At 46.3% G+C, this 23512-nt stretch overlaps 1 protein-coding gene across 1 annotated transcript; it reads right to left on the bottom strand.

The window, feature by feature from the left end:
• Positions 1-14486: 14486 nt before the first annotated feature.
• OR2AT4 (olfactory receptor family 2 subfamily AT member 4) lies at positions 14487-16497 on the bottom strand (the record flags this gene model as incomplete). Its single annotated transcript, XM_084894137.1, is given in 4 exon segments — positions 14487-14509; positions 15811-16250; positions 16252-16286; positions 16288-16497. Coding segments are annotated over 4 exon segments (708 nt in total).
• Positions 16498-23512: the final 7015 nt, after the last annotated feature.

Raw genomic sequence — 23512 nt, 5'->3', positions numbered from 1 at the left:
ACATCCAAAAGGCAAATGACCTGAGTCTCAATGTCCTATGCACAGTAATGGCCATGAAAATAGCTGCAGATCGGCCTGCATCTGTGTGACCAAGATTTATTGTGCCAGCTCCTCCGGTAATTGGATGATGGGAGCACCGCAGCTGGGGCTGTTTGCCCGAGTTCATTGGGAGGAGGAGGAGTGGCCTGGGCAATGTCGGCAGTGGAGACTGTCACCCACGGAGAGCAGGCGGGCAGACCTCAGAATGGACCCCTGCCCACGCGAGCTGAGGCCCAGCGAGGGAGGCGACTGGCCCCAAGCCAAGCCTTCCCACAGCGGAGCTGGGTGAGAGCTCTCCTCCGAGCTGGTTCCTGGGAAAGATGGGCAGCCACAGCAGCAGCGGGGGCCTGGGCACTGAGTCCAGAGAGGAAGTCTCTGAGCCTCAGTTTCCCCAGCTGTCAAATGGAAGTGGTGAGGACCGAAGGAGACTGTGGGGATCTACCTGTGTAGACTTGGGATCTACTCTGGGGAAATTCACTTTCACTCCCACTGCTCAGATCTGGCCCTGACCCCCCTGCCTGGGTCCTGCAAGCCCCGTCCCCCTTCCCCAGAGCCCTAAAATGTGATGCCCAGCCACAGCGGGCACTTTCTATACGAATGGCAAATGTCCCCAGTGGGATGGGGTAACCAAAAAGGGACTAGAGCTTGGGGATCCCAAGAATAGGCCCGTGGGGGGATGGGGGGAGGAGGCAGATCTAGAGAACCTCCAGGGTAGGCAAGCCTCTCTCAGCAGGACTTCTGCTAGGTTTGCAGGGGTTCACCATTCCCCTCTTTCAGAAGTCACAGGGTCTGAGGGTAAGGGCGGGGATAAAGAGAAGGGGCCTGGCTTACTGGGGCTAAGGAAGGAGTAGGAGTGTGCTCTGGGGAAAGAAGTCTCCAGGATTCTCACTCTAGCTCCGCCAATTAGCCAGCTTAGCTGTGTGTGACTTCACAATTCATTTCCTATCTCAGCCTTAGCTTTCTCATCTACAAAATGGGATATACTTCATTTGCAAATCAAAATGGGGATTTCTTTAGTTGCAAAGAACAGAAAATCACTTGAGTCCATTTAGACGAAGGAAGGGGTTAGGGAAAGAGCCAGATGTGGGGGCTGGAACTGAACCCAAACATTGAGAAGAACCGAGGCTACTTGGAAGCTGGCCCTTCTCCCCACCTCTTAGTCAGTGGGTTTCTATTGCTCTCTGCTTGCCTCTCGGCCTCACTGGCTGGTTCCTTTTCTCTCCTCTCTGCCTCACAGCCTCTCCTTCTTCAGAGCCCTGTGCTCCCGGCTTTTGTGTACACATGACCTCTTATGGCTGCAACTCAGCTCCATGCCTCCTCCTGCCGGCCACCTTGCCATTCTCACGTCTTACTACCAGTGCTCAGAAAAGTTTGACTGAGTGAAGCTCAGTCCCCCTCCTCCCACACCATAGACCTTTCCCTGGCCTCTTCCTCTGGCTTCACCTTCACGAAGGCCTTGAGCCTTGGATCCCTTCACCTCTGATACTTTCTGTGGCCTCTCTTCCTCTCCCGGCAGCCTGGAGATCATCCCCTGCAGACCCCCTGCAGTGTCCAGCACTCACCACCCTACCCCAAACCCCAGCTCTGCTCTTCCTCTTCCCAAGGTCTGTGTCACTGGGCGGGAAGTAGGAGATAATTGCAAGTTGCTAACCATTCATTGAATGACTATAAGTACCTGGCTCTCACAATCCCTCTTCGGATGGACTGTGAACAGGCGAAGGAACTGAGGCTTGGCATGGTAAAATGGGGTGAACCCAGCTCTACCTCCAAAACTTGGCTCAAGAGCTAAGGTGTGAGCTTTGTCATCGTTCCTACCTTCTAAGTGGAGTTTCCATAGCCTATAGTTTCCATATGCTATTACTTCCCCCTTTCTTTTTTTTTTAATTTCTTTATTGATTAAGGTATTACATATGTGTCCTTATTCCCCCATTATCCCCATTCCCCCAACTTCCCCCTTTCTATGGCTTTATAAGATGAGTTCACTAACAGCTAATTTTGTTGACCACTAACAGCTTACTTTGATCAAGCACTTAATATGTACCGTGTACTGTCCTAAGCACTTTACATGTATCAGCTCCTTTGATCTTTATAATAACTACTAGTGGTCTGGTGCATGAAATTTGTGCACATTAAAAGGGAATTAATTAGAAGAAATATTTTAATGCTATTTGCCCCTTCTCGATAATAGAAGTGTCAGAGATAAAACAAAATTAGTAAAATGTATATGAAAATCTTCCTCCTGTCAGAATCTGGAGCACAACACGGGAACCAGAGTTAAGTCTCCACCCACCCACGTGCACCTCAAAATCACATGAGACCCAGACCCAGCCGGCCCTACCTCATTGGGCTAGATCCAGACTTGGCCGGCCCCACTCCTGTCAAGCCCTGCTGGGTGGGGGCATGGCCTTAGGTCCCCTGGATCAGTGCAGGAGCCGGAGGTGCAGCCTCAGGTCCCCTGGCCCAGTGCCTGGGTGGAGGCACAGCCTGAAGTCCCCCTTTAAGCCCCACTGGGTGGGGGGTTTGGCCTCAGGTCCCCTGGCCTGGTACTGGGGGAGGGGTCACGGCCTGAGGGCCCCCAGCCTGGTACTGGGGGAGGGGTGGCCTAAGGTCCCCCATCCAACCCCTGCTGGCAGGGGGGCACAGCCTGAGGTCCCCTGCCCCGGCCCAGTGCCATGCAGCCTCAGGTCCTTGCTGATTGCTTGTTAGTGCTCGTTAGGGGAGCTTGTCCTCCGCTGTTGGTGTAGCCATCTTGTTATGGCATGATGGTCAGTTTGCATATTCCCTCTTTATTAGATAGAATATGGGATCAGTATTGTCAGTATACCTGTTTTGGAATACTTAACCTCAGCCTGAGCTTAAGTAACTTGACTAAAGCCATGCCATTCTGATGGAGACAGGTTTCTAGCCAGATCATCTGCTACACACCCCAACCTCTGACTTACAATGCTATATAGTATAGTGGCCTTAAAGCTGCCCTCACTCCAGTGTAGGGCCCTGGAGCCCACTCCCTGCAGGAACTGGTTCCACCAATCACGGCCTTGCCTCTTTAGGCTCTCTCTCTCTCCACTGGCTCCTTAGCATTCAACATTTCTATGCCTTTCCCATCTCAAAAATGGCCTCCATCCCATGTTACTCTACAGCTACTCTTTCCTCACCGTCACAGCACAGTATATTTTTCTTGGGTTTTTCTACATGCTCTCTACACTTCCTCACCCCTCTTCACACTGGCTTCCACCCCTCTCACTCCACCTAAACTCCATCCTAAGCATATGTAGATTGTAGGGGGGAAAACTGTATGCCCATCAACAGCCTAAAAGAACTGTCGATTAAACATGGAATCAGCTATGTAAAGTGTAAAACATGTTACGTCGCTAGACAACATTTTCATCAAGATTGAAAAGAGTTGCAAAGACAAACACTGAGTACTTTGGCACAACTCAACTGATGATGGCACTGGAGCCAAGTCTTCTCCTTCTAGCTCAAGTTTTGCTTTTCTGCTCACGTGCATCCTAATATTATACGCAGCCAATGTGTCACTCAAGTATAAAGGCAACAGCCCAAGTGTCTTTAAAAGCAACAGAGCTGACACTTAGAGTGATCTATTGCCCTGCGTACACACAGTTCTTCCTCTTGTTCACTTATTTAACTTCTAGCCATGGTGGATCATGGCTTCTTTCTTGTTAACTAAAATTATTAGAAAGTCGCACTAAAAATAAAGTTCCCTTTTCTTTGTGGGTTCTCAGCTACCATACCTCCCTAACCGTTGGTTTGAATTTCTCAGCCTTTCTCTCTTCCTCCTATAATCTTATTGTTTCCTTCCCTTCACATCTTTGTTTCTCTTCCTAACATTGCTATTTCCCTCACCGGGCTTGGGATTTCTGGGAAAGGTTGGATAAGAATCACCAGTGTGCCAGGGTCAAGAGACCACCCTTCGCTACCTAGTCAGAGAGATGACTCAGGACCATGGGTAGGGCAGGTATAGGCCCTGTCAACCATTTGGTTGTACTGGGCCCTTGAAAACTGCTTTGCCAAGGTTCCCAGTGACTGCTCCACGGAGCACCCACTGCCCTGCTGCCTGCTGATCCCTGAACCCGTTTTTAGCTTTCATGTGACTGACCACGGGGCAGACCAGCGAACGCCTACTTTTTGACCTTCCTGAAGCAATGCCATTCCTGCTGGGCTGTCGGCACATGGCCTCACTCTAATTCCCTGTCTATCCTCCTCTACGGGTTGGAATTCTCTGAAGTTCCAGCCTCCATCTTTCATCCACGGTACACACGCCCCCTAATGATCTAGTCCACTCACACAACTGTGACCACCTGCCGGGGAATGATTCTCAAGTCTCTCTCCAGGCTAGGTCTTGCCTCTACATGCAGATGTTCAACTACCTTCTAATTCAACCGGCTAAGACCACACCCCTCTGCTGCCCCCAAACCTGCTCCTCCTCCTGTGCTCCCTCTCTCCATCTGGCCTCCCTGGTTGGAAGCCTTCACGGCTTCCTGGAATCCTCTCTGTCCTTTGCTTCCCACATCCAACCAAGAGCAGAAATCAGGTGGATTTCACACTCCCTTGGACTCTGGAAACTTTCTAGGGAGAAGAACACAGTAGAAAGAGTATGGGCTTTAGGGTTAGACCTGGCCTGAAATCCTGCCCCTGTCACTTACTGCCTATATGACTTTTGGTGACTCTCTCAATTCACCCAGCGCTTACTTTCCTTATCTACAAAATGGGGTACTAACCACTTTGAAGAGTTGTTGTGAGGATTAGACACAATGATGTAAATACCTAGCACTGTGCCTGTCCAATAGTAACACTTAATGGTATTCGTCATTATAATGATGATGATAATTACTATTATTATTTCTGGATTCACTGTTACTGCTCTAACCTAGGACATCTTCTCTCTTCTAGACCATTGCATCCTCCTCCTCACTGAACCCTCTGCCTTCATTCTCCACCACTATCCCCAAATCCGCTTCTCAGAAAGTAGTTGAAGAGATTTTTTTTTTTTGAAAATGCAAATATGATAATAACACTTGCCTGCCTACACCTCTTCTCTCCCCCATTCCATCTGCCCTATGCCCCAGCCATACTCTCAGATTTCTAAGCACATGGCCACTCACTGCCTTCTGCCAAGTTTTATTCAGCTCCCTCTGCCTCTGCCTGGATGTTTCTTTCCCTCCATTTACTCACACCCTACCTAGAACATCCCCACCTTCATGCCCTGTGCCAGTGCCCACCCCCTACCCCCATGGGGTGTTCCTTTCCTTGGAGTTGGTGGCCAGCTCCTTGAGGACAGGGAGCAGGCTGGATTCTTCTTTGTGGCCCCCACCTGGCTGCACAGGGCTTAGCTCAGAGAAGGGCCTCACAGAATGCCTTCAGACATCTGCCCATGGTCACACAGTCGGTGAGGAGCATGACCCAGGCTTGAACCCAGGTCCCTTGTCTTCCTGCCCAGGCCTCTTTCCTCCCAGCAGAGAGCGGGAGCCCAGGGTTGGTGGCTTGGGGTGGAGAACCTCTCCACACGAGGGCAGCAGGCGACCTGAGGACATGACACACCTCATCTCAGAGCTGCGCCTGGCGAGAGCGGGAAGTCGTGATGATCCACCGCCCACGCCCTGTACCTTCCCATCCGACATGGACTAGAGATGAAAAATGAACGACACAAAATCCAATCTTCCTCGGTGCAAAGGCTGGCAGGGGTGCGTGGGGGCGGGCCTGCCGTGGCACAGCACATCTCATATTTATTGGCTCATAATTGAAGGCAGCCTGGAGATGTCCCCGCGCTGGCACCCAGCAAGACAGATGGGCATAATGACTGTGAGGGAGGGAGTCAGGACACAGACTGCCTCGCAGGACTGCAGCCATGGAGGGAGGCTGGAGAAGGGAAGGCAGCTCGCTGGCTGCACTGGCCCCAGGCCTCTGACCCAGACCCAGGTCCTGCTTCTGCCACCCATTTGTGATGACCTTCATCAGACCCTTCTTTCCCCAAGCCCATAATGCCAGGCTCCCAGGTGTGGCTTTTTTAAAACCAGGCTGTGGGAGAGCTGTGCTGGGGGTGGGGGAGATCTGGACTGCTAACCTGCTGTGTGGCTGTAGGTGAATCTCTTTACTTCTCAGGGCTTTGGGGCTTTGTGCTTTCTCCTTGTAAAGAGGAGAGGGTGGCTCTTTCCTCTATAGAAAGAGGGAGTGGGGTTGGCCTACAAGCAGCCAGACTGTGCATGTTAGCAGCAATACTGGAAGGCTTCTGTTGGGGGAAGGCAAAAAAGAAGAAGAAAAAGGGAAAAAAATGCTGCCAAATATTAAGAGCCTGCCATGGCTCCCAGTTGCTCATGAGGATGGTCCAAATTTACAGGCTTGGCATTCAAGGCTCTGTGGGACCTGCATGGTCCTACTGCTGTTGGTGCTATTGTGGGGGAAAGGTCAGGGTTGGGGAGTCAGGATGCCTGGGTCTGGACCAGTCTCCCCACTGCCTCACTGTGTGACTTTGGACAGGGCCATCTCCAGGTCTCAGTTTCCCCGTCTGTAAGATTTCTGCACAGGATCCTAGGCAATCAGGGTCCCTAAGAACCAGCCAATGACTAAGTTCTGTTGTCTCTCCGAGTGTCCCCTACTCCATCCCTTTCCTCCAATCATGGCCGTGCCTTCCCCTGGCACTCCCCTTTTCTCCTGGGCCAGGAGCCCCTTTGCTTGTCTCATAGCAAAGGGTCTCCGCCCACCCCAGTCCATACTCCGGTCACAGCATGTATCTGACCATGCCGCCTCCTTCGCTGTGCCAAGCCCTTCCTCAGTGACTCACCATCCTGTCAGCCTCCTTACACTGGTATTTAAGGTCCTGCATGACCTGGCCCTGCCTTGACTTTCTATCCCAGCACTGTCTGCACCTTTCATGCTGGCCTCCACATTCCTCTCCACGCCTTTACTCAGGCTGTTCTCCCACACCCTTCCCTGCCCTCTCTCTAGCTCCCAACACCAGGCCTGGACTTTCCCCAAACTGGCCAATGGGAGAAGGGCTGGCAGGTTCTTCCCAGGCCCTTCGCCACCTTCCAGGGGGCCATTGTCTCAGGGCTGAAGTCACTGCTTTGCATGAAAGGCTGTTTTATGCAGGCCCAATGTGATGGTTGCATTAAGTGACACCATTAGGGAGCTTTTTCAAGTATGAGGTTATTAGTTTCCTAGATGTAATTTCATAGGAAGATTATGGCCAACAGCTGAAGCAGCCTATTCAAGATGCAAAATCAAATGTTACCTACATAGCATGTCTGTCCTTGAATAAGAACTCTGTGTTCATTCTGCAAATAATGAGAGCATCGTGGGCGAGCCTGGGTGCCAGGCTTGGGGGGTCCACGGTCCATGCTTTCATTTCTTTTAGGTTTTATCATCTCATCTTGATATTTTGTTCTTTAACTCGCTTAGGGTTTACGTGGGCATATGATATAAAGTGAAACTCTAAAAACAATTTTTCCAAGTTGGACTGTGTACATGTGAACTGTAATCTAGGTCAGAATTTTCCAGAGTATTATTCTGGTCCTATAAGATGTGCAGGAGTCAAAACGATCTGTAGTAAAAAATGCTTAGGGACTGCTGCACCCAGAGCCTTGTTAGAGATTCACCTGGACATGCACATAGCAAAGGCTCCGAGGAGTTCTGCAGGAAGTAAGCCTTTATGCCTTGTTTCCTAATTGTATTTGATGACAGAACCTGTTTTTAAATAACAGCCATGACACTATGCAGACATCCACTTTGGAGTGAAGGCAGTAGTAGAGTAGAAGCAGGACTGAGGCCTCCTCTGCCTCAGGTCCAGCTTCTCCTCACTGTGGATCTGGGGTCTGGCCAGGATGAATGATAGGCAAATGGCCAGTTCTGCTGCAGGGCCCACAGCGCTATCAGCTCTGCCTGAGCCAGAAACAAGGGGTGTCCCGGGGTAGACCAGCTGGCCTGTCTGGCACTCACTTCATGGAGGAATGTTTGCTCTGGGCCTCGAAGGAAGAGCAGAAACAGCTCTTGTGAGGACAAGATCTCTAGTAGTGACACCCAGCTTCTGTTGGGGGAAGGCAAAAAAAAAAAAAAGAAAGAAAGAGAGAGAGAGAGAGAGAGAGAGAGAGAGAGAGAGAGAGAGAGAGAAGGAAGGAAGGAAGGAAGGAAGGAAGGAAGGAAGGAAGGAAGGAAGGAAGGAAGGAAGGAAGGAAGGAAGGAATAAAGATGGAAAGAAAGAAAGAAAGATGGACAGAAAGAATGAAATACTACCATGGCTCCCAGTTGCTCATGAGAATGGCCCAAATTCACAGGCTTGGCATTCAAGGCTCTGTGGGACCTGCATGGTCCTACTGCTGTTTGTGCGATTGTCGGGAAAAGGAAGCCTGAGTCTGGACCAGTCTCCCCACTGCCTCCCTGTGTGGCTTTGGACAGGGCTGTCTCCAGGTCTCAGTTTCCCCATCTGTGAGATTTCTGCACAGGATCCCAGGCAATCAGGGTCTCTAAGAACAAGACAGGGCAGTGGCACAGACCATGGCTCCAGAACCATGGGATGGAAAGAGCTATGTGAACAGAGATGACCAAATTAGGTGCCCTGGGGAAGCCAGGTGAGAATATACACGTCTATACCACAGGGCAAAGGTGGGCGTGGGCATGCAGCGGGAGCAGGTGCTGGGAAGGAAAGGGCACTTAGCATTTACTTCCCAAGTTCTGGGTCTGCCTTCCTGAGGGAGGCTCTCCTGGGGCCTCATTACGACAGTCGGCACAGACCACACACGAGACTCTCCCAAGGCCTCTCTTTCCTTGGGGAGTCTGCAACCTTCCTTTCTTGTCTGAAACACATAACTGGGGAGTCGGAGTGGGATGAGAGGAGAATGTGGGGACCCAGATCCCTAGGAATTAATTAGGCCCTGCCAATGAGATCTGTTTCTCTCTGGAGGCCAATTAGGATATCTGGATACTTGGGTGCTGGGGAGGTATGTGTGCATGTGCTTGAGGCAGACCCATCTCTACTCTGCTGGGCTGGGTGCCTCTCGGGGAGAGTAGGGCCTCAGGGGCACCCTGTCCACTTAGAGGAAACGTGCAAAGATAATCACAGAACGGTTCCATCGTCTAAGAACTGTATGAGGTGCATTATCCTCCTCACAGACACCCCCCTCCCCTCCGCAGTCTGGTCCTGTAACGGACACTCACGAGGGTCCAAGCCCTGGGCTAGCCCTTTACATTCTTGATCCACCAGCCATGCACGGGACCGATTCCCCCACATCCTCACCAGCACTTGTTGTTCTCTGTTTGATACGAGCCATCCGAATGGGTTCGAAGTGGTATTTCATTGTGGTTTGATTTGCATTTTGGTGATTTTGAGCCTCATTTTATGTACTCATTGGCCATTTGGGTATGTTCTTTCGAGAATTGTGTATGAATTTGCCCACTTTTAAACTGGGTTGTTTGGTTTTGTTGTTGGTGGGTTCTTTATATATTTTGTGAATTAATGCCTTGTCAGATATTTTCTCCTATTCTGTGGGTTGCCGTTTTACTCTCTTGATAGCATCCTATGATGAAGAAAAGACTTTCATTTTGATGAAGCCCAATTTATTTATATATTTCTTTGGCTGCCGGTGCTTCTGTTGTCATATAAAAGAAATCATTGCCAAATCCAGTGTCATGAAGCTTTTCTTCGATGTTTTCTTCTAAAAGTTTTATACTTTTAACTCTTGTGTTTAGGTCTTTGAGAGAGGCAGTTTTTAATCTTACTTCATTTAGTAAACATCTATAGAATAGCTTCTAAATGAACTCTTTACAACTCTTTAAGTCAGGCATGTTTTAGATGAGGGATTTGAGGCTCAGAGAAATGAATTAAACTGCCTAAGGCCACATAGCTAATAAGAGGAAGAATCATGACCATTCTAGGTCTTTTGACACCAACTCTACTCTCCTGTGCCATACCCTTCGCCTGTTTGTTTGCCTCCTACAGTTCCTGAAGGCCTAAGAACCAAGACCTCACTCCTCAATAAGGCACACCAGGCTCTTTATTGGGCCAGTCTACTTTCCCAGCCTCATCTTTTCTGAGCCTTTATGTACACCTAACTTGACCCAGGCCTCAGGTCAGTGCCCCATGCTCTCTACTTCTTCCTTCTTCTTTTTCTCAAATCCACTCACCTTCAAACGCACAGCTCACAACCCACTTACTCCAGAAAGACTTTCCTAACCTTTCAGCCCTCACACATCTCTTCTCTTCCCACAGAACGTAAAGTCGCAATATCAAACCTCTTTTCATCTCATTACAGTTGTCATATCGGAATCAGCATTAGATTTGGTTTCAGAAAAACCTGATTTTGAATCCTCTTTCTGCTACTTGGTAACATCACGTCATCTCTCAGAACCTCAGTTTCTTCCTCTGTAAAATGGGGGCAGCAATGCTAACATGGCTGGTTTGTTGTGAGACTTACAACCTAAAACTCTGGCAATGCTCAGTGTCACTCGTTATAGGTTCTTTCTCCTTCTCTCCCTCTCCCCCCCACCCATTCCCTCTTCCCTCTGCGTCCTGAATGATACTGCTCTCCTTAACCACAGCATGTGTGTGTTCCTTCCACCAACTGTGATTCTCTCCCTCTCCCTCTCCCAGCTGTGCAGCAGGAAACTCACCCTGTGCTCATGCCCTCCCCTTGCCCCCTTCCAGAAAAAGAAATAAGGCCCATAATGGGAAAGTGACTTACCTGAAGACACACTGTTAGCTAGGTCTGCCACCTAGGTGTCTGGTGGCTTGTTTTATTAATAGCATTACATAAACTGTAATTATCTTGTTTATTTACTCACTTCTCGTGTGTGCTCTCACTTGAATGTGCACTCTACAAGGACAAGAACTTTTTCTTGTTCCTCTTTTGTTTCCCATGCCTAGCTCTAGTCTTTTCTTCATAGATGTTTGTTGAATGAAGGAATGTTACCAATTCTGCCCAAAGAAAAAGGCAGTGAGGAAAGTAGTAAATTCAGAATGTCCCCTGAAGGCAGCCCTTTTGAAAGCATTAAGATCCCCTGAACTGTAAGCATTGTTTTAGAATGTGGAGGGTCTGACTTGGAAGGGCCCTTAGGATATCTCGGTCCAATCCCCTCATCTCACAGGGAGAGGAGAGATGGGTAAGGACTTGGTGAGAGACACACAGCAGGGCTGTGACAAGTGCCATTGGAACCCTGGTCTCTTGCTGGCCGATGTAATAACACATGTCCAACACAGCATCTTGGGTAAAGTGTGGGTCTGGTGTGCCATTAGCCAGGAAGTCCAAGGGCGTAGTTTGGCTTCTGGTGAGGCTGATCTAGGGATTCAGGTGGTAACTTTGCTCTCTTTGCTCCGTCTCTCGAAGGATCTGCTGTCTGTCCTCCCCGGGGCGCTAAGAGGAAGGGTGCATAATGGATGAGCTAAATGGATCTCCGTGAGGAAACTGGGCTGTGGCTTTTCCTTTCATTTGCTCTGAGTCCTTGAGAAATACACCCCCCCCCCCTTCTCTGGCTTCGAGGACATCCATCTCCACAACGTGGCATCTGATGAGATGATTGTTTAGAGAGTGGGAGGGAACTGCTGCTGAATGACAGCATGTGTCAAGGGCTGAGCCATTTGTTAAGCTGCTGCCATGTGCCAGCCCTCTGAGAGGTACTGGGCATGCAGAGATAGAAAAGGCAGGCCCTGTGCCAATCTTCATGTAGCTTGGCGTCTGATGAAGAACACATCCAAGTAGTAAAAAGGGAATTAGAATTCACTGTGTTAAGGGCTATGATTGGGAAGCTTTGATACTAGCTAGAATCTGTGTTCTTTTTCTAGCATAATAACTAGAACAAAAATTGTAATGCCTTTTACAGTAGTAACAACGTTATAATGTCAAAAATTACTACAGTGTTTGTTGAAAAAAATCTAGACATTTAAAGGAAAGACATAAAAGAAAATTTTATATGTATCCTGGTTGGCATGGCTCCGTGGTTGAGTGTTGATCATGAACTAGGAGGTCATGGTTTGATTCTCGGTCAGGGCACATGACCAGGTTTCAGGCTCGGTCCCCAGTATGAGGTAGCTGATCAATGATTCTCTCTCATCATTGATATTTCTATCTCTCTCTCCCTCTCCCTTTCTCTCTGAAATAAATGAAATATATTTAAATGTGTATATGGTGAATCAGATAGGTAAAAAGACATATTGCAAAGCTACAATAGTAAAATAATATGGTACTGGTCTAGCCATAGGCAAATAGATAATAGAACTAAATAGCTCAGAAGTAGACAAGTTGTATAGGAATTTGAAATTAATAAAGATGGCACTATACAACAATGAGGAAGAACATATTTTTAAAGATAGATTGAAAAAAAAATAGCTTTCAGCATGAGGAAAAATAAAACAGAATTGCTACCTTACATGTTAAACTGACAGGAATTCCACATGGATTCAAATATACATGTGAAAGATAAAACTAGGAAGCTAATGAAAGAAAACATTGGGAAATATCTTGGTGAAATAGAGGTAAGAAAAAGCGAAAACTCACATACCAAAAGGTAAAAAAATGTGATGGAATTGAGTATATCAAAATTAAGATGTCTGCTACATGAAGGACACATCTCAAATTTGAAAATATATTTGCAATATTTAAAGTTACCAAGGAACAAACATAGAGAAGTTCTGAAGGCAATAAAATAATAGAGGAATTCCAAAGAAAATGAGCAAATGTTCTCAAATAAGCAATTCACAAGTATTTACAGAGATGATGCATTAGTAATTAGAGAGATGCAGATTCAGCGGAATGAGGTACCACTTTTAGCCTGATAAGGATGGCAAACAATGAGAAAGTTGAATAATACCAAATGTCAATATGTGAGAAGATGGAGACTACATAGTCCATTGTTGCTGAGAGTGGAAATGGCACAACTATTCTAGAAAACAATATTAAAGTAAATTCAATTCTCATCATTTGTGGTAGTTACATTCTATTAAAGTAGCAGTGAACACTGAATCATTCTTCTTGGGAAAAACAGGGTTATTTTCTTGTGAGCCGCTGGTCAGAACATCTTCATCAGCTGACCAAACACATACCCTTGTTTTATGTGTGTTTCCATTTAAAAGCACCTTTGTTAATGTATTGTTGATTCATTAACATTGATCTCGGCCAATAGCACTGTAACTGATGCCTGAATGCAGCTTACCTAACACGTGTATTGTCTCTAGAAGGCACATCACACACTTTTTGTGCTTAGAAACATTAGGCAGCACTTCAGCACTGTGCTTGAGTACCATTTTAAATAGCAAAATCACCCCCCTGCCAAAAGCACACAAAAAATGCAAAACAAAAACAAAAAAACCATGGTCCTAAATGTACGATGAAAAGGACACTTGTATGCAGTAGGAGCTGAAACAAGAAAGCAGAGTGTTGTCTTGTTAGACCTCAGCTGGGAGCATGGAAGTGGGTGGCTCAGGTATGTTGCTGCTCTGGCCGGTGAGGGACCCTGAAAGTGCCGTGAGCATTGGTGTGGGGTTTAGTGAGTAAGCAAATTTGCAAATACAGAATCTGCCAATAATGAGGACAGACTATGTTTAGCTCAAGTCTATGCATTCCCGATGACTCCTTGTCCTGTGTTCCAGGGAAAACCCTCCAGGGGTCCGTGAAAGGACAGACACGAGGACATTTGTGAAGACATTGGAGTAGCAAAACATTGGAGGTGGTTTCAGTGTCCCCCACGGGGAGAAGAGAGAAGTAAGATGTGATGAAATCATACTATGGAAATATTATACATCAGTTGGCACCAATGAAACTAGACGTATAAACAGCAACATAGGCAGATCTAAAACTTGGAACTGAATGCAAGTGTAAGAAATAAGCTGAGATGTGTAACATCATATATAAATGAAAAGGATACATACCTACATAGCACATTATATATTTTACAAAGATGTGTTTATATTTATGGATGTACATCCAGCACATCGGAATGGATGCTTAAGTGGGGAAAGGAGAATGGGATGGGAATTGGGGGGATGGAGATAAAGAGGAAGATGAATAAAAAAGCCAGGAGTGTGCACAGACTAATGGGTATAATGTGCTCAGAGCTCTCTTCTCCTAAGGTCCAGAAGTGGAAAAGTGCCACATTGGGGGTGGGGGGAGGATTATGAACTGCTGAGGGAGAACATGTGAATGGCACCCACCTCGCATTTCAGAAGGAGCCAGGGCAGGCTCCCCTGAGAGAGGATGTTTGAGGAGAAGCCGGAGTAAAAATTCCAGCTGACACAGACACAGAGGAAGAGGGCTTTGGGAAGAGAGAAGAGTGCGTCATTGGTGAGAATGAGGACTGGGTGTGTTTGGGAAACTGAAGGAAGAGAGGCCATGGTGAGAATTTGAGATCAAAGAGGTCTTTTCAGGCCACATTAGCGAGAGCCTTCCAGTTATGTGGAGGGTGGTCAGGTAACCGGATTTGTCTGTTGGAAAACCCATTCTGCCCACTTATGGAATGGAGGGCGGGCACACTGTGGGGGGGGGAGAGGGGGGAAGGTGAGGAGATCATTGTGCTCATTCAGGAGAGAGAAGGTGGGAACATCTGCCCCAGGGTTGATGAAGTGGGGATGGAGAGGAGCGGATGCAGCCTTAAGATATTGGGGGGATGAAATTACCTGCTCTCACTCAGATCTTCACAACAACCTCCTGATACAATGGGGAAAGGACTCCCCTAAGTGCAGCAGGTGTCAAATGCCTTTCCCCCCACCCCACTTTCTACAGCAAGCTGCTCCACTCCTGTGTGTGTCCGTGGTAAGCCATGTGACTGAACAACATACCTCCCTCTGGCCACAGCTTGTGACCCAGGGGGTGGGCATCTGACCACGGGCAGCCAGGCCCCCAGCTACTCAGGGGCCTGGGACCTAGGGCCTGGTGAAACTTTTTAAAATACATTTTGATTGTGGCAACATATACGTGATATAAAATTTACCATTTTTAATGTTATCTACAGTGACATTAAATCGATGCACCATGTTGTGCAGCTATCACCACTGTTTCCAGGAGCGTTTCATCATTCCGATGGACATTCCATGGACATAAAGCAGAAACTCTCCCTCCCCCGCTCCACCCCCAGCTCCTGTGGCAGTTGTTTTCCTCTCAGTCTTAATGATTTGATTATTCCTTGTGCCTCATATAAGTGGAATCATACGATGTGTCCTTTTGTGTCTGGCTTATTTTACTTAGCATAATATCTTTGGGTTTTATATATATTGTAGCATGTATCAGAATTTTATTATTTTTTAAGCCTGAATTATATTCTAGTGTATGTATATTCCACATGTTGTTTATTTGTTCATCTGTTGATGGATAGTTGGTTATTATGAATAAAGCCACTATAAACATAGGTTTACAGATATCTCTTAGGGCCCTGCTTTCAATTCTTTTGAATATATACCCAGAAGAGGAATTGATGGATCATTTGGTATTCCTATGTTTATTTTGTGTTTTGTTGAGGAGTCTCTGTATTGTTTTCCACAGTGCCTGCACCATTTTTTCCAAGGGTTCCAATTTCTCCATATCCTCACCAGTGCTTATTATTTTCTATTTTTTATAATAGCCAAACTAGTGGGTTCAAAGTGGTATCTCATTATGGTTTTAATTTACCTGATGGCTGGTGATGTTAAGCATCTTCTCATGTTCTATTTGGACACTTGTAAATCTGTTTTGTAGAAGTATTTATTCAAGCCTTTTGACCATTTTTGGAGTTAGATTGTTTTTTTGTTGTTGTTGAGTTGTAGGAGTTCTTTATACATTCTGGATATTAATACCTTACCAGATATGTGATTTGCAAGAAAACATATTAGATGTATTTTCTCCCTTGATGGTGTCCTTTGATTCAGGAAGAACACCACCATGGCGATGCAGAAGCCCAGGAGGGTCTGGCCCGTGGTGTCAGAGCAGGAAGCCTGGACCATAGCCAAGTGGTCACAGAAGCAGTGGTAGACCTGGGCCACAGAACTAAGAGCCTTGTGGGGTACATGCACCACTGCTGGGATGAGCCAGGCACTGGCTGCTGGTGCCCCATTGGTCTGTGGGGTCATGAGGTCAGGGTAGTGCAGTGGGTGGCAGATAGCTACATAGCGGTCATAGGCCATGGTCACCAGGATGAAGGCTTCAGAGCAGGAGAAGCTCTGGAAGAGGTACATCTGCAGGAAGCAGGCAGGGAGGCTGAGGAAGTGGTCCCCACGCAGAAACAGGGACAGCATCTTGGGATGGTGTTGTGGTGGAAAGGATGTCCAAGACAGAGAGGGGTTATCAGGAAAAAGTACATGGGCTTTTGGAGGCTGGGCTCTGCCACCACAGCCACCAGGATCAGGGTGTGACCTGCAACAATGAGCAGATGGAGGAGGAGAAAGACACGGAAGATGGAAAGGAAGAGAGATTTTGGCAGAGAGGGGGTGCCTATTTGGTAGAAGATGGTCGAGGAATCCTCTGATCCATTACAGGCTGTGGTCTGCATGATGGGATAAGCTGGATGCCCAGAAGGTGGGTAGTGATACCGTGGGAACCAGGCATATCTGGAAGCCAGAACAATCAGTGATTCTGGAATAGGAGTTAAATAATGATCACTTCATAGTCAATGTAACTGTATTTGTTTACAGTGACTTTAAAAGAAACATGATGGTCCCTCTCTTCAGCCCATCCCAGAATCTCTGTTTTCTTTTTGAACCCAGTATGGAAAAAGCGCCTGTGATATACAAAAACCATGTGTTATATGCTGGCACATATAACAACAGCACATGGTTTTGTAGGAGACACATTGAACAAGACAGAGAGCTCCAACCTCATGGGGCTGAAATTCTAGTGGCAGAGAAAGACATTAAGCAATAAATTACATCATCACTTAACTGCAATTGTGTTAAGTGTTATGGAAGAACTTCCACTGGCCCTCTTTTCTGCATCCCCTCTGATCCTTTGGGGGATATCAGATCTCCTAAACCAGGCCTCTGCACTCCTTTCTCTTTGGGCATTTACTTAAAGTTTTTTTTTTAAAAAAGTGACATCTTTGCCACCACGTTGCTAGGGAGAGCAGCGACATGTTGTCTTCCCACCATAGTTATTAACCAGGGAATGGCTTCTTTCTTTTATTTTTTTTTATTTTGGGAATGGCTTCTTTCTCTCTCGTTTGCTTGGTGCTATGATTCTCCTTGTCTCCATCTAAGTCGAGTACTCTGTATCTTGTCTCTGGATGTGGGGCCTTTGTCATGTGACAGTGAGGGGAATGGCAATGAACATGCTCTTGGTGGGAAGGGTCCTTTCTGATGAGAGTCTGAACTCATAACGGGTTCTCCTGCAGTTGGGTATCATCAGAGAATCCAAGACAATGTCTGTGTTGCTCCATTGAATTCACTTCCCTACTGGCTGTCGCAGCCCAGCAGATGCTCCAGTTTAACCACTGAGTGCCCCCTGCCCAGCAGGCTTCCCACGTCCCTGGTCAGAAGTGGTCATGTGGCCCGGGAAGGCTGGGGAGACATGGTTGATAGGAACTGGAGATCTGTTTGCAGTCGCTGCTCAAAGCCAAACAACTCTTCCCAGAGGAATCAGAAGGCAGTGTTTTCAACCCACAGACCTGAGGGACTTGAGCTAAAGGAGGTGCTGATCCACCCCGCTCCACTTTAGACTTGTCCCTCAGACTGAGCAACTATCCCATCCCCACCTCCGGCAAGTTCATGTTGACAGTGGTATGACTGCCTCTTTGATCCTGGTGATTCCGTGAGCACTGTCCCTGTGATTTTCCTGGAGTCACCTCTAATTTCTTTTCTTTTTCTTTTTTTAAAAAAATATATTTTATTGATTTTTTACAGAGAGGAAGGGAGAGAGATAGAGAGTTAGAAATGTCGATGAGAGAGAAACATTGACCAGCTGCCTCTTGCACACCCCCTACTGGAGATGTGCCCGCAACCAACGTACATGCCCTTGACCGGAATCGAACCTGGGACCTTTCAGTCCGCAGACAGACGCTCTACCGCTGAGCCAAACCGGTTTCGGCAGTCACCTCTAATTTCTTTCTCTTCTCACAACACCTCTTATGCATATAACCACCAACATAAAAACTGAAAAAATCTTTATCTTTTTATTAATCTATTTATTTTCAAGGCCAACCAATTTCCCCTGAAGGCCAGGGACTGAGCAGAGTCTTTCTTGGGTGCCACCTGTATTGGTTCCAGAGTCACCACCAGAACTCAGGTCCTCAGGTCTCTGATTCTTAGGACAGGACTCTTTTTTCTATGCCCCCCTATCCCCCCCGAGAATCCAGAAGTGCGTTTTACAAACTTTATGTACATCATCGCTTCTTATTCTCATCCAGCCCTGCCAGGGTGTGGTCATCCCCCTTCAACAAATGAGAAGCTAGGGATCCGAAAATGACAGGCCATTGGCCAAGGCCATGGCTGGGGGAGGTTGTTCCTTAGCCGACCTGCTGTAAGAGACTGAGCCCCGCCTGGCAGCTGTGAGTGCTGGCTCCTGAGCCAGTTCTGCCACTCACTGCTGGGACTTTGGGGCCCTGAGCCTTGGTCTTCTCATTGGTTCAGTGAGAAGCTTAGAGAAAAAGCCCACCTAGAGAGCATCTGCTGCCAGTGGGTTCTTTACATTCATTATGTCACGTGCACCTTAGTGCTTAAAAGGGTGTGGATTTGTAAGTCAGAAAGGACTGAATTGCAATCCCAATTCCTGCCTTTAGCTGTGTGACCTTGGGCAAGCCATTTTCCCTCCTCAGCCCGTTTCCCTCATTGTGACCTCCTGGGGTGGCTGTGAGTCATTACAGAGAGAGTTCTGGACAAAGCTTACACCAGAACCTGGAACATGTGAGAGTGCCAAGTTTGCTAGTGTTTCCAATGGCTACGACTGTCATCAGCCTTGCTTTCCTGTGGGAAGCTGTTGGCCAAGGTGATTCGAATCCCGCCTGTGAGCACCCTCTCTTACCCAGACCTGCCGGAATATGTGGTCTAAGATCTCACAGCCCATGCATGCACAGCCATCCTGGATCCTAGTTCCCTGCCTTTTGTGCACACCCAATAAGTCTTCTTGATCCCTGGTTTACAGGCTCTAGTCTCCCTGCCCCTGCCTCCCCACCCCAGTTTTCTCTACCTATCTCTGGGCACTCCGTTTCTAGCTCTTCTCACCTGTTAAGCCTGGTCCATACTGGTGTTTCTGGTGGTATCTCTGTGCAAGCCCTTGTTGAAGGCTGAGTCATAGCCATTCAACCTTCAGCCCCTCCTGGGGTACTTCCCTTAAGATGATGCTCCTATGGGGCCCCGCACCCACCATTCCTCAGGGATGGACTTCCTCACATCTCCTAACGAGAGGGGGCAAGGATGTCCCTAGGCTTTGCTGATAAAGAGGAGAATATCTTTAACAGCCCTCAGTGGCCCAACACTTTACTCCAATGGTGTAACCTTCATTCTCATTATGAGTCTGACTGATCTCCATGGGACAATCATCTTGTCTACCTGACTTAGCCTACTCTTGATGACTTTGGAGAGCTTTTTCTACCATGGAGGTCCTTTGGTAAATAGTTACATGGGACTCAAGTATCTTCGCAATTTGTGCCCCTTCTGAGAGATCTAATACCTTAAATCTTCTCCAGATTCCTTCTTTAAAAAAAAACAACATATATATATATTTTTTTAATTGATTTTTTACAGATTGGAAGGAAGAGGAATAGAGAGTTAGAAACATCGATGAGAGAAAAACATCGATCAGCTGCCTCCTGCACACCCCCTACTGGGGATGTGCCTGCAATCAAGGTACATGCCCTTGACCGGAATCCAACCCGGGACCCTTCAGTTCACAAGCCGATGCTCTATCCACTGAGCCAAACCAGTTAGGGCCAGATTTCCTCTTTATGAATCCTCTCATCTTGTTCTTTCCAAGTTCCTTCATATTCCAGCCAAACCACTAGGCATTGCTTATAAATTTGTAATAGAGCCTTACCTCTTTTCATTGCGCCTTCTAAACCTGCCAAGAAAAAAGCCAGATGCACTGTCCAAGTTTCTGCCCCCGGACAGGATTTACCTTCTTGTTGACAGTGCAGGCCCTTCTGAATGGGGCCGTAATGCAGCAGCAGTCCACTTTTGGGTGGATTCAGCATATTTTGAAAGACTGTAAGTCAGGCCTGAATGTTTTTCTTCTTGAGGGAGTTGGTTATAGGATATTTTCCATGAGGCTGTATGTTAGAGTTGATGGAAAGGTATCAATGTAGCAAGACTGTATGTCAGGGGAGTCTAAGACAACAAGCAGCTCATGCAATTTACTTATGCCTTTGAGATCTGCTTGACCTAATATAACATTTATTATTTACAATTTATGATGGGATATTTCTGTACATATCCAATTTTATACTTTGTTCAAATTCATACCCAATACATAAGGGACAGCTTAGGGTCCTACAGTCATTAAATGTTCCCTGGTCAGGCATTCAGTCTGCACCAGGAACTATTTTTCAAAAGAAGAATAGTTGCCTATAGAAAAAAGTGCTGTCACTCTAAAATTCTAGGCCCAGTGCTGTGATTCTCCTGTTACTAGCACGTGTTACCTCAAAAATTCAAAGAGGATTCTAAAGTTTTGGCTATGACAGAATAGCTTGTTTTAACTAACCTTCCTGGTGAAAACAACTAGAAAAGCTGGACACGATATAAAACAATTGTCTGAAGGCTTCAGAGAACAACCAAGGGCAGGTCTTGAAGAACTGCAGTCCTTGAAAGAAGGAAGGCTCATGAGGTGAGTTCCACAGACTCCAGCATTTTACTCGAGGGCATTTCCCAATTTGCAGGACTGAAGAATAGAGGTGAATCAGAAAAGGAAAGTCTCCCTTGGCTGAGGAGACATGGAGTTGGAATTTGGGTAATCAAAGTGACTGACGCTTGAGGGGCAAGATCCTGGAGAGCAGAGTACTTACAAAGAGAAAGAATCTGTATACAAATTCCCTTCAAGTCCTTGGCCAACTCCTAAAGTGCACGTATAGGGAAAGATGTGGAAAAACTAGGAGCATATAGCCGCTGGGAGGCTACCGAGCTGCAGAAAGATTGGAGCAGCCACATGATGGCGGAGAGTCAGAGGTTGGAACCCAAGGCTTATCTAAGTGGATGGATCTTGGTAAGTGCCCCAGGACTCCCGTCGAGACCCTGGAAATGCCAGGCTCTAGGAATAATGGCTAAACCCTAAATATAAGAACCAAATTAGAGTAGATGAGGCACCACATAGCCTACAATCAAGCCACAACAAGGATGACCCATTGGTGATCAGTTTGCTAGAAGAATACAACCCTTCTTGGAGGAAGATAAATCATTCAGAGCTTTAAAACGTTTTCATCTTCAATGTCCAGTACCCAGTCAAAAAGCATTAGTCAAGGTTAAAAAAGTTAAATCAGACCAAATGAGGAGAAATTGAATAGTAGAAGCAAAGACACAGATGATTTAGCAGACAGGGCCCCTGAAGGAACTGTGATGAATATAGTCTTCCCCTTCACCACATAGAGGAAAAGATAGACAAAATATAAGAAATGGGGAATTTCAAGAGAAAATTGAAATCTATAGAAAAGATTGAACATTTCAGAGCTGAAATGAAAAATATAATATGTGAACTTCACTTTTTTTGGACGGGTATACAAAAGAACGGATCGATGAAAGGAAGACAGATGAATAGAAAATAACGAAAGTGAATCACAGAGAAAAAATAATTAAAAATATGAAAGAGCAAAATGATTGTGGCACCTGTTCAAAAGATCTAACATCCTTGCATTTTAAGTTCCCCGGAGTAGAAAAGAATGATGCAGAAACAATTTGTACAGAATAATGTCTGAGAAATCTCCAGAAACTGGTGACAGATTTAAGAAGCTCAGCAAATCCCAAGCCAAAAAAATAAACTAACAAAAACCCATAAAAGAACCTCATTGCATCATAGTCAAACTTCTAAAAACCTATGTGAAAGGGAAAAACTAAAAAAAAAATAGCCACAGAAAGAAAGAAACTTTCCTTTTAATGCAGCAACAATAGGGCTGAGAGCTGTCTTTTCAATAGAAACTCTGGAAGCCAACAGACTATGGGATAACATCATTACAATGCTAACAGAAAAAAAACCCTCCTAGCCTAGAATTTTATACTCACCAAGATATCCTATTAGAATTCCAAAGTAGAGTTCATATTAAAGTCTCTCAGAAAAAATGGGAAATAGAAAAGAACATCCCCAGTTTAATAAAGGGCATATATGAGAAACCCACAGCTAGTATATTTAATGGTGTAAAACTGAATGCCTTTTACTCTCAGATCAGGAAGTAGATAGCCTATCTTCTTTCACCACTTTTATTCAACATTGATCTGGACGTCTGAGCCAGTGCAAAAAGGTAAGAAAGAAAAGGCGTAAGTATCAGAAAGGAATAGATAAAAGTCGTTATTCATAAATGACATGCCCAGATGGAGCGGCTCAGTCGGTTGAGCGTTGTCCTGTGCACGGAAAGGTTGCCAGTTCCATGCAGGACACATACCTGGGTTGCTTGTTCGGTCCCCAGTCAGGGCATGTACGGAAGGCAATGGATCGATGTTTCTTTCTCACATTGATGTTTCCCTCTCTCTCTCACCCCAGCCCCCTTCTCTCTAAGCATGTCCTCGGGTGAGGATTTAAACAAAACAAAAAGAAGAAGAATTTTTAAAAACCCCATGGAACCTAAATTAGCTATTGGAACATCAGCACATCTGGAAGTCAGATCAACCGAGGAAACATTAACTAGAGCATACATCCTTTTTCTTTCCCTGCCTGGCTCTCAATCCTGACAGTTTCTTTGTGCCTGAAATTTCATTGCACAACTAAGATGTCCAGGATAGTGAAGTGTCTAGTGAGCAATGGTTGAAAGAGCTGGTCCTGTCTGGTGAAGCCCAGCAGGGCTGTCAAAGGGCAGGAGCGACACTTACAGAGAATTAGAGCCAGGATTAGCAGCTCCAGGGGCCCAGATATGGATAAGTTTCTTACCATCCGAACTATCCCATTACGCAAAAGAGTGGCTTCAAAATTAGTGAATTTCACCAAAAACAGTTTGGCTCAGTGGATAGAGAGTCAGCCTGCAGGGTCCCAGGTTTGATACTGGTCAAGGGCATGTACGTTGGTTGCGGGCGCATCCCCAGTGGGGGGTGTGCAGGAGGCAGCTTATCGATGATTCTCTCTCATCGATGTTTCTAACTCTCTATCCCTCTCTCTTCCTCTCTGTAAAAAAATTAATAAAATATATTTTTTAAAAATTAGTGAATTTTATGTAACTAGAGGTATGGAAGGCTGGGGTCTTTTTGACTGAAATGCTACATAGGAAGTTCAATATTTGGATAGGAGCCAAAGTAAAGACCTTTAAGCAACCTTCTATACCTAGATCCATTGATTCTTTTTTTTCTTCTTCTCTCTCTCTCTTTTTTATTGTAACATAAATGAGCCACATCAATCAGATTGTAGGGTTTGGGGAACAAATTTATTCTATCTGAGAGAAATTTACA

This window comes from Pipistrellus hanaki (genome assembly GCF_964339955.1).
Source record: "Pipistrellus hanaki genome assembly, chromosome: 9".
Lineage (NCBI taxonomy): Eukaryota > Metazoa > Chordata > Mammalia > Chiroptera > Vespertilionidae > Pipistrellus > Pipistrellus hanaki.
This window is presented reverse-complemented; position numbering and strand designations above follow the sequence as displayed.